At 33.1% G+C, this 12,446-nt stretch overlaps 1 protein-coding gene across 1 annotated transcript in view; it reads left to right on the top strand.

Annotated features, from left to right (window-relative positions):
• Window positions 1-12,446, top strand: part of LOC114329137 (peripheral plasma membrane protein CASK-like) — a 642,784-nt gene that overhangs the window by 46,453 nt on the left and 583,885 nt on the right. The window contains exon 2 of the mRNA XM_050644747.1: window positions 631-743. Within this exon, the coding sequence (XP_050500704.1) occupies window positions 631-743 (113 nt within the window). The remainder of the gene's footprint in view (window positions 1-630; window positions 744-12,446) is intronic.

The following is a 12,446-nucleotide window of genomic DNA, read 5'->3' on the forward strand; positions in this document are numbered from 1 at the left end:
AGAGGTGTTACAAAGAATGAAGAAAGAATATGAAGTCATAAAAACTGTTAAAATTAGAAAGATTCAATATCTGGGTCATATAATGAGGGGCGAGAAGTATGCATTACTTAGGTTAATTATGCAAGGGAAGATACAAGGGAAGAGAAACCCAGGACGACGCAAAAAAAATAAAATTAAAATAGCGATGATGGTTTCCAACCTCCGATAGGAGAAGGAACCTGAAGAAGAAGAAGAGCAGTAAAATGAAGCGCGAAAAATTGGTCCCACGGTGAGTGTAGTGGTCCCAGATTGAGCTGTAAAATATCGCGCAGTAGGATGGTAAAAACTTAACGATTATAACCTACAACCGGTTTTTTAATTCTCAACAACCGGTTTTACCGGTTATAACCAGTGAAAAACCGAATAAGGTACCTCTAGAAAAAACTAAGAAAACTAAAAAAACATTCTTAATGAATCAGCCTGTATAGTATCTATCTACCGTATTATGTAATGGATTTATCCATTGTTAAGGTTACAATTACAACTCCATTAAACCCCCTAAAAGACCAACCGGATCCCACATTTCTAAGCTAAGTGTACCGAAGCCACTAATTAGTGTTCCTGAGTCATTAACCGTTATTTTGTTTGCAGGGGACCATTCAGCATCGTACGGAGATGTATCCATCGACAGACTGGCCAGCAATTTGCTGCTAAAATAGTAGATGTAGCTAAATTCACTTCGAGCCCAGGTCTCAGCACAGATGGTAAGCTTTTATAGATGTTTAAATATTCAGAAAGGTTGTATGTAAATATTTGTCCCTATTTACCGAAAAATGTTTGCTGAGCATGTTTTAAAAATGAAGATTGAGTTGAAATTATAAATGAATTACAATATATTTTTAGAAACGTTTATACACTATTAGTTCATGTGGTGAGACCGCTCCCGTCTGGAAAAATTTCTGATTCGGTTTCTTTGTGGATTCCTATTCAAAAATGTCCCCTTTAAACAAATCTGAAGGGTGTTGGGCGGAATTTTTGGGCAGAAATTGTTTAAACAATTTTTTAAAACAAATACAAAAGATCACTTTTTTTGCTCCGGAACATATATTTCTAAGTTTTATGGGTCATTCTAAACAAGAAAGGTATCTTGTAAATTTTCTCAAAAATAGTTTTCGAGTTATAGGCGATTTAAAATCTGAAAAATGCGAAAATACGCATTTTCGAGGCTTAAAAACTCATCTTTAAATTAGTATTTTTGAGGTTTCCAGACACTTAAGTTCAAGATTAAACATTCAGCTTCAAGATTCTGAAGAGTAATCGCGTCTAACCTTAGCTTATACCGCTGTGTTTTAATTTCTAAATATGCGTGTTTATCCGATTTTTTGCCGGTGCTGCGCGATCTATTTCAAAAATCTCCTACTTTCCTCGGAAAAATATTTTTTCTAGATTCTTTGAGACATTCTAAATAAAATAAGTTTCTTGACATTTTTCTCAAAAGTTAACAGTTTTAAAGTTATAAGCGATTTAAAATCCAAAAATGCGTTTTTTGGCATCTATTAACCTTTGCGTGCGTTTTTTATTAAAATTTTTATATCAAAACAAAAATTGATGTGTAAAAATTGGTTTGCGGTCCTCAATTAGTTCTATACCTTCATCACCATCATTGGCTCTAGAACCCATAGTAAATCTTGGCCTATTGTAGAATCAGCTTCAATTCTTTCCTATCCTTCGCCTTGGTTTTCAAATTTCGTACTCTTAACTCGTAAGTCTGCTTCCACGTGGTACTTAAATCGTGCTCTGGGCCTCCCTCTTCACCTTACTTAATCTGGTCTTTGGTTATAAATTTGTTTCGACCGCTCCATCTCGTTCCTTATCTCTAAGTGGCCTAGTCACTGTAGCCTGTTTATTTGGATGGACCTACCAATACTAGGTTCACCATAAAGGCGGTAAAGCTCAAAATTATATAGTGCAGGAACCAAAGCTTTTCACCTCGCAATTTTTACAGAATGGATCAATTTACTTGAAAATTTGAGAATAAGTAGTGGATATTTCATGGATCAAAATATATATGATGCCGACAGGCGCTTTTACCATGCGGGTGGTTGCCACCCCGTCCCGGGGGTGGAAATTTTTATTATATTTTAAACCGCAAAAGTTAATAAAAACATTAATTCTAAGCAAAAAAATTTTTATACATTTTTTTGATAAAATTAATAGTTTTTGATTTATTCGCTATCGAAAGTGTTAGTTTTATATCTAAAAAATCAATGTTTTTCGATGGTATACTCATTGACAGTTCACTCAATTTTTGCCGTAGAACAAATTTTATCAAACCAAGTTCTTGGGAATTAAATTACCTACAATTTCATATTTAAACATTTTTTCGCATCTCTTATGCTTATCTTCCTAATCTGAAGAAAACGGCATTTTTTACCAAAATGCAAACATTCGTTACTCGCTCCAAACTTCAGTTTTTTAAAAACTAATCATTCTAAGAAAGTGAAACTTCTATAATCTATTAATAATACATAAACAAAGAAGAATAAGTAAGGTCAATAAGGTCAACTTACATTATTATTATGCTTCCAATTGGATTTATCCTTTTTTTTTTTTCAAAAAAATATATCGATTTTTTAACCGTAACTTTTTTATTTTTTGTCTTAGAAAGTTCGTTAAAAAAATTTTGTAGGTTTTTACAAGATCTATAAGGCTATTAATATTAAATCCTTTTAAAATTCTCAGTCACAGAATGAGGTGGCATTGAATGCGTTGGTAAAGGTGGTTTGTGCATGATATTACAAGTTTTAATTGTCAACAGCTCAGTCAATTTTTGCCGTAAAAACATTTTTGCAAACCATGTTCTTGGGAATTGAATAAGCTACAATTTCATATTTAAATATTTTTCGTATCTCTGATGCTAATCTTTCTATTCTGAAGAAAATGGCATTTTTTACCAAACTATAAAAACTCGTTATTGGCTTTAACTCCATTTTTTTTTAAACTAATCATTCTAAGCCGATCAAACTTCTAGAACCTATTAACAATACATAAATCAAGAAAACCAAATCAGGTCAATGACAAATTTTAATTAGGGTGGTGATTAGGGGGTTGTTTACGATCACTTTTTTGCTGAAAAAAATAGGGACTAACAATTTTTTCATTATAAGTCACTTAATTTTTTTAGCTAGAGATGTTTTTTTATTTCTGGAGATACATATTTTTAAATACTTTAAATTAGTTTCAACAAGTTATCCTCGAAAAATGCATAGTTTTCCCGTCCTTTGACTTCGAAACTACAATATTTAGCATTTGACGAAGAAGAGCCAACATTTAATAAAGTATAGCTGGATTACTATTGGTCTTAAAGAAAATAAAAATGGTTTTGTTTATTTTTTCAAAAGGTACATTTTTGTTAGGTAAAGTTGTTTTGATAAAATGAAAACTTTTGAGTTATTAGCAGAAAACTGATTAAAACCATTGATTTTTCGATATAAAACTAACACTTTCGATAGCGAATAAATCGAAACTATTAATTTTATCAAAAAAATTTTTGGAACGTTTTTTGCTTATAATGAATGTTTTTACCAACTCTTGCGGTCAAAGTATAATAAAAATTTCCACCTCCGAGATGGGGTGTCAACCACCCCCATTGTAAAAGCGTCTTTTGGCATGATATAGATTTTGATCCTTGAAGTATCCACTACCCATTCTCAAATTTTCAAGCAAATCGATCCATTCTGTAAAAATTGCGAGGTTTTGTCCTATTTTAAGCTTCATTACTTGGACTAATAGCGTCTACGTCATAATCCCTTTTGTTGAACGTCTTATTTGTAAATAATATGTCTGACGATTTCACGTTCAAAACAGTCTAAACGTTTTCCATCGGTTTTAGTCATCGTCCACGTTTGTGACCCGTAAATGAGAACGGGCTTGATAAGAGTATATCAATATTTTCTTTCTTTTTGTGACTATGTTTGATGTTAAAAGTTTCCTTAATCCATAGTTCTTTATCCTACAAATTGTATTATTTTTTCATCTTACCCAAAGCAGACTCAAGTTTAAAGCGAAAACACAAAACGAAATTCTTTCAATTCAGACTCGGAGTTCACCATCTTTACTAAAGAAATAAAAATACCTTTCTGTCGCAATGGCCGCGTTACCTATGCATTAGAGCTCAATGTCTAGGTGCAATTTAAACTAATAGTTTCATTAAAAGTTTAAGTTTTGTTACTTTATGTATTATGTATGCGGGTATTTTCGAGGAAAGGTTTGAATATGTGGACAAAGTGTTTTTGTCACGAAATCGATGGTTTTGCTGCTTTTCTACATAGTTATAGATATATACAGGGTGCCACATTAGTCTAAGGAAATCCAATTACTCATTTGTCGTAAGAAATAGGAAAAAAATGAAGGTACATGTTGGGATATAGCTAGGACCATACTTTAAAAAGTATTTACAAATATATAGTGCCACCCATATTGATATACACAGCGGAAAAATAACAGATGATGAAGGCAATCATGCCATAACCAAAGAATATAAAAAGAAAGTATGGGAAGAATACTTGGGAAAACTTTTTCACGAACTTAGAACATGACAAGAACCCACCATTGAAGAGAATTCAGGTCTCGAAATACTACCAGAAGAAGTAACGACAGCCATCAGACAAATGAAGGATGGAAAGGCACCGGTAACTTGATAAAATTCCTGCCGAACTTCTTAAGCTATTAGATGCAGAACAAATACAAATAATAGCTGAAATATTTAATAACATATACATGTCAGGAAAAATACCAGCAGAATGGCTCAAAAAAAGTTCGTACCGTTGCCCAAAAAACAGGAACAAAAGTTTGTGAAAACTGTAGGACCATAAGTCTAATGAACTATCTGCTGAAGCTGTTTTTAAAACTCGTCCACAAAATAATTTACCGAAAATGCGAAGAACAAATTGCGCCCAATCAGTTTGGATTTGTGAATGGCGTTGGTACGGGGGAGGCTTTATTTAGCGTGCAGGTGTGGCTCCAGAAATATGGAGATGTAAATATGTAGATATATTGCATGCCCGATTGACTACAAGAAGGCTTTGGGACGCATAATTTCACCGCTGATATTCAATCTGTACTCATTTGAAGAGAGCACATTTTTGAAGAGGCTCTAAAAGATATTGATGAAGGTATCTCAATAAATTGAGTCAAGCTCAGTATCCTGCGATATGCAGATGATACAATAATGTTTTTCAATGGCATAGAAGGGCTGCAAAACTTAATGAACAAAACAACGGAAATAAGTAGAACATTTGGACTAGATATAAATACCAGCAAAACCAAGCTAATGATCATCAGCAAGCAAAACATAACTGGAACAAATCTGTATGTGAACCAAATGTGAATTGAACGTGTCTCACGTTACAACTACTTGGAAACTATAATCAATGAGTCGTGGGACAATACCCAAGAGATTAGATGTCGCATCGGAAAGGCAGAAAGTGCATTCCTGACTATGAGCTATGTGTTCAAGAGGCATGACCTCACCCTAAAAACAAAAATAAAGTTCCTTAAATGTTACGTGTACTCAGTGTTTCTATACAGAGTAGAAACGTGGACATTGAAGGCGGAAACTCTGTCGAAACTTCAGGCTTTTGGGCTATGGTTGTACAGAAGGATCCTGAAGATACCATTTACAGACAAAGTCACCAATGAAGAAGTACTACGGAGGATGAACACAACCGCAGATTTGGTCAACATCGTGAAGGGTCGTAAGCTGCAGTACTTGGGACATATAACGAGAAATCAAGGCATATACGAGCTCCTCCAATGCATTTTACAAGGTAAAATTAAAGGAAAAAGGGCCCCAGAGCGAAGAAGAATATCCTGGCTTGATAAGCTGAGAGCATGGTATAAAAAGACCTCAACACAACTATTCCGTATGGCAACCAAAAAAATCATCATAGCCAGAATGATCGCCAACGTTCGGAACGGACAGATACCCTAAGAAGAAGAACGTCGTATAACATTGCAAAACCTTATATTAAAAACAAGAACATCGAAGAGAGTTCACAAATGTAAAAATATACAGGGTATTTCATTAATAAAAAGAGAAGTTTGTCCCACCCTGTAAATATGGGTGGCCTCGTTGTAACGACGAAATTCACCCTGTAGGAATAATGGAGAATATAATTTGACAAGATATGTCATATAAGGGGATGTTCACGTGTTACATAATTTGAAGAACATGTCCTAGGTTGCTCAGTACCGAAGAGATATGAGGCTGGTTCTTAAAGTGGTGTTATTAATATTCTCTTATTAACTTAGAAATAAAAAAATGGAAAAATCAAATAAGAATATCAAATAAAAATAAATAAAATTTTGGGCGCCACTGGTTTCCTTATGGGAACCAAACATACACTAAAATAGAAACATTAACGAAAAGATAGCTCAAATCAAAAATTAACAAAAACATAGTCAATACAAAATATATAATAGTATATTAAGTATGGAGATCGGTAAGCGTTTTATACCGATCGAAGACAATTGTTTGGAGGAGGAGAGGTGCGACGACTCCAATTATTGTCTGAGATCGGTTACCCTTAACGTTCGACATGCTTATAACGTTTTTTGCACGATTGATACCATTATAAATTATAAAATTAAACATTTTCGTCATATTGACTAGTTTCATTCATTTTATCAAGATAGATACTTTGGTTGTTAGGTAGTAACTAGGGTGCATAACAACAATGGAGAATTGAGTTTTTATTTAGTTGTCAATAATTTTAAGTACAATTTTGATTATTATAAATTAAAATATGAGCGAAAGTGAATTTGAAGAAATTGAACGGGCTTGGGAAGAAGGGTGTTCCGCAATTATTCCCGAAAAATCCAAAATCCGTTATCAAAATACCTACCAAAGTTTTAAAAAATGGTGCGAAGGCAAGAATTTAAGAATCGAAGAAAAGACTCTTTTTTTTTTTTTTTTTTTTTTTTCTTCCTTATTGGCTTTGGATTACTTGATCCATTCAGCCACGATAGATAATAAATTACTGTTTGCTACAATATTCCAAATATAATACATTGCATTACATAATACATTAGGTACATGTGCGCACATATAATACTTATGCACGCACATACATACATACATATGTAGAAGTGGAAACATTTAATTGACCAGTAGGTATACTCCTCATTCATGGCCCTAACCAACTTAAATTAATTTACAAATAATTAAATCGACAAAAAAAAACTACATGCTAATACTAAATACTAATACTAAGTGCTAATAAATATATGTTTTTTTTTTTTTTTTTTTTTTTAACCACAGCGATAAGGCTTCAACCCGGATCAACCCCGCGGAGGTTTACACCCTCTTTGTGTTTTTAATTTTTTTTTTTTTGCTTTTTTATTTTTTTTATAATTTATTATACTTTTTTTATTTATTTATTTATTTATTTTTTTATTTTTTTAAGATTTAATTTTTTTTATACATTTTTTTTGTATACATATTTTTTTGTATATATTTTTTTTTTTTTTTAATTTTTTCAATATAAACTTTTATACAATTCTATTCTTATTACCTCCCTGCAAAATCTACTTAATGAACTTTCACAGGGAGACAATATTACATAATAAGGATAAACATAAAAAAACAATAAGTATTGCTAAACACATTCAACCGGACTCATTCAGTGCAAGTTAAATTTTCCTCTTAGTCCTTTTTAAAAACTCCCAGATGATTTGTTTAATTTTAGAATTTCTACGAGACAAATATAAAAGAGAAGCATTATTTTGTGGGAAAGGTATTTCTTCTTGAACCAGATTGTTCATCAAAAATTTAATTGCAACATCATTATGTTTGCATCCAAACAACCAATGATTAATATCGTCAACATATCCATTGCAATCGCAAAGATCTGATTCGGATAGGTTAAATCTATAGAGGTATGACTTGACAGTGGCATGATTAAAGAGACATCTAATAAACATGGCATATATATTTCTATTGGGATAACTTCTGATAGAAAAAGGCTCAGTAGGTAAACTAGGATGAATTTTGGTGTAGAGATTGTTGCTTCGATTGCAGAAAGCGTGCCACTCAATATCCCAATTTTGTTTCAAACTTTTCTTGCGAGTAGCTGTTAGATCGCTTCTATCTAGCCAAGTTATTTCCGATCCTTTTAAGATTGCCTCTTTAGCAAAAAAATCTGCTTTTATGTTACCGGAAATACCAATATGTCCTTTTACCCAGACGAAAGTTACAGAAGTCTGTTTTTCCAGTAGCTTTAGTTGGTTTTCTAAAATTTTGACGACAAGGCTATTTTTATATAAATGTTTACGTGTGTTTTCTAGAGCTAATAACGAAGATCTTGAATCTGACATAATTACAACTTGCTTGTTAGAAATTTTTTTGTTGACAGCCCATTCTAGAGCTTGATAAATCGCGAACATTTCTGCAGAGTATATGGAACATTGTTTATTTAACTTGAACATCAAGGATTCTTGGTGATCCGGAATATATACAGCACATCCAACTCCCAATCTTGATTTTGAACCATCCGTGAAAATCCTGCATGGATTATCAAGCTTGGCTATATGTTGCTGAAAGTCAACTGGATTCTCACTGTCAAAATTTGGGAACCAAACATTAACATTGGCATAAGATATATTAAAACTCGATTTAAAGAAAGTTAATTCACCTGGACTGTTTAGGTGCTGAGAAACGTTCGAGTATGCTACTGCTAAAATAGGAGAATTCCTGTTGTGCCACCATTTGTCGACAAGATTAGAAACAGAGATGTCACATATTTTTTGTAGTAGTTCAGTTTGGTTGTAAGATTGGCATTTAAGAATAAATTTTTCAGCCAAAAATAGTCGTCTTAAATGTAAAGGAGGCTCCATGGATTCAGCTAAAAGATTCTCTATAGGCGTAGACTTGAGCGCACCTAGAACTAACCGCAGAGCCTTATATTGAATGCGATCTAGTTTTTTAAGGCGACTGTTTGTGGCAGATCCATATAGAATGCTTCCATAGTCGAGAATGGATCTGGTATATGCACGATAAAACATTAAATTAATTTTAGGGTCAGCACCCCATCGATAGCGATTAACTACTTTAAGAATATTTAAACTTTTCTCACATTTTATTAAGCACTTATTAATGTGTTCATCCCATGTTAACTTGGTGTCCAATGTAATACCAAGATAAGTGTAGTGCTTATGAACGGGTATACTTAGGTTGTTAATCATGATGCTGGTCATAACTGGTAAGCGGTGTCGCGTAAAAAACACCACCGCTGATTTATTTGCAGTAAGGTCAAATCCTTGTTTAAAAAAATACTCTCTTGCATCACCCAGTACCATCTTAGTTGAATTAATACTTTGTTGGTACAACTTATTCACATTGTAAAAGCAGAAATCATCTGCATATTGTAATATACTGCATCTAATTCCTATACTGTGGAGATCTAGAGTGTATAGATTAAACAACAAGGGACTGAGGACTGATCCTTGTGGTAAACCTTGATGCACTACTCTTGGGCCAATCAATCTATCATTACATCTAATAAATACCTGTCTATTAAGGAATAGGTTTACTAATACATAAGCACACAAAGGTGGAATACCTATGTGCTTCAGTTTTTCGAACAATAGATTTAAATTGACGTTGTCATAAGCCCCAGAAATATCAAGAAAAATGGCAGATAGATAATTATTATTTGAATATGATAATTGAATATCAGTTGTTAATTGAGAAACACAATCAATAGTTCCCTTGTTCCTACGAAAGCCATACTGAGACACTGGAAATATATTTTTGTTCTCACACCACCATTCTAATCTGCTTTTCATAACTCGTTCAAATGTTTTAAGCAAACAGGACATGAGAGAGATAGGCCTTAAGTCGGTACGCTGGTTTAGTTTGGGTATAGGAATAACCAGGCATTGTTTGAGGGCGTCACAATGATCTCCTTTAAGTAGAATATTGTTGTATATTTTGCACAAATAATATATAGCAATTGCAGGTAGGTTTAATAGCATACTATAGTTAATGCCGTCAATACCAGGGGCTGTATTTTTAGAACTCTTGATATTTGCTTTAAGTTCGTCAGCTGAAATGGGGGTTAGTAAAAAGTGGTCATTAGTAGAGATGCTCGGCATAAATAGTGGTAAATGGACATAATCCGGAGAGATTTTTGTAAAGAGCCTTTCTACCATACACTCATCATTAGCGGTGTACTTTTTGTTACCTTGAATTTTGTTTACCCTTTTCCAAAGCTCTGAAGGTGAAGTTTGCCTAGTAAGTGAGGAACAAAACCGAGCCCAACTAGATTTAGCTTTTGAGCGGAAAGTTCGTTTACATATAGCTTCATTCTTCTTATATTCCATGAAGTTTGAAAGGGTGAGATTAGATTTATAAATTTTAAAGGAATTTTTTCTAGCGTTAGAAGCAGTGAGGCATTCATCATCCCACCATGGCGGCGATTTGAAATATTTTACTGACGGTTTGATAATTTTGAAAGATTTGTTGGCTGCATCAGTAATAGAATCTAATAAAAAGAAAATCATTTCGTTTGTTTGGTTTTTATTTGGTTCGTGTCTGAAGGCACTTTCTACGTTGTTTCTAAAATTATCCCAGTATGCATTAGACATCGACCATTTAGCCGAAGATATAAAAGTTCTATTTTCAATTTTCATATTCTGCACAGAAAGTCTAATTGGAAAATGATCTGATCCATAGGTATCTGGAAGAACAGTCCAGTCAAAGGATGGACATAAACTAGAGGATATAATAGTAAGATCTACAACAGATTTCATATTCCCTGGAGGAGTAGCTCTAGTAGCCGACCCGTCATTAACAACAATTAAATTAGGAAAGAAATCTAATGCTTCTACTAGTATATTACCATCGACGCAACATGAATTTGATCCCCATAATCCATGATGTGCATTAAAATCTCCGGTGATAATACAATCATTGCTAATTTGAGAAAAAAGACTAACGTAATCTTGCACTGTTACTCTAACATTTGATGGACGGTACACACTCAGGATAGTATACATTTTTTGGTCAATTTTAATATCTACACCACAAACTTCTAAATTAGGATTGAAATTGTTAACAAATGAAATGGGATTATAAATAATGTTATTTGCTAAAATTATGGCAACTCCTCCATATCCTCTAACTCTACTTTTATTAACTACATTGAAATTATTGAAGCAAACAGTATCAGATGGTTTTGACCAAGTTTCTGATAAAAGACCTATGTCAAAACGTTGTTCAAACAGTAATTGCTGTAAAGAATATCGGTTCGCATTTAGCGAACGAATATTCCATTGAATAATTTTAATACTTTTGTCAGCCATTAAAATTATGTAAAAATATTACCTATAATATCTTTAATTTTATTTTCTAATTCAATTTCGTAATTTTTAAAATTAGTTTCTACATTTGATGAAGAATTACAATAGTCAAGGATACTCTGTTTGATTAAATTTTTGAGTGAAGCACTGAGCTGGCCTATAAATATATCAAATTCATTACGGGGCTCATGGTTTCCAAATTGAAATACAGATCCCGAACAGAAACTGGTCGGGTATTCCCTACGCACAGGAGGAAAATTAGGAGTTGTATCAGTAGTCTTCCTTTTTTTGGGGGGGTTATCGTTAGGGGGGGCTATATTCAGATGATTATTATTTTTATAAGTAGTGGTGGAATTCGAGGGTTTAGGGGAGGAGCTTTTTAATGGAGGAAAGTCTGTGTCACAGGTCATTAAAGGTGCAAATTTATTTTTTTGGACTAAACTGGAATAACATGGATTTTCAAGAGCTTTTTCGGCTTCTTTAAATGAAATATTTAAGTTAGCCATAGCTTCTTTAGTCTTTTTTTGTTTTAAATATTCGGGACATTCTTTAAAAACTGACTCGTGGCTACTATTTTTACAATAAACGCAAAATGTAGTACATTTATCGGGACAATCAGTGTTACCTTCATTACCGCACTTCTTACATCTTTTTTTTGACTTGCATTGAGTCGTTGAATGGCCATAACGAAGACAGTTGAAACATTGCATAACAGGACTAACATATATTTCAACTGGACACCTAACTTTGTTGATGTAAATATATTGGGGAATTAATTTACCTTCAAAGCTAATAATAACCATTTGTCTAGGAACTCTTTCTGATACACCGTCACTTTGAACTATTCTAGTCATTCTATGAACTTTTTTTATTGGAATATTAGATTTAATAGTATTAAGTAGTGCACTCTCAGTTAGAGTAGTGTCCACTCCGCGAACGAGACCCTTTTTTTCCGTTAAATAATTTGGAATATATGCAATTAGGTTATTTTTTCCGAAAAAATCTTCAACTACTAATTTATTCGCAACAGCACCTGAATTGACTTGAATTTTAATGCGATTTTTACCTACACTAACAATTTCAATAATATGTTTATCATAACTAGA

The sequence above is a fragment of the Diabrotica virgifera genome, chromosome 2 (assembly GCF_917563875.1).
Source record: "Diabrotica virgifera virgifera chromosome 2, PGI_DIABVI_V3a".
NCBI lineage: Eukaryota > Metazoa > Arthropoda > Insecta > Coleoptera > Chrysomelidae > Diabrotica > Diabrotica virgifera.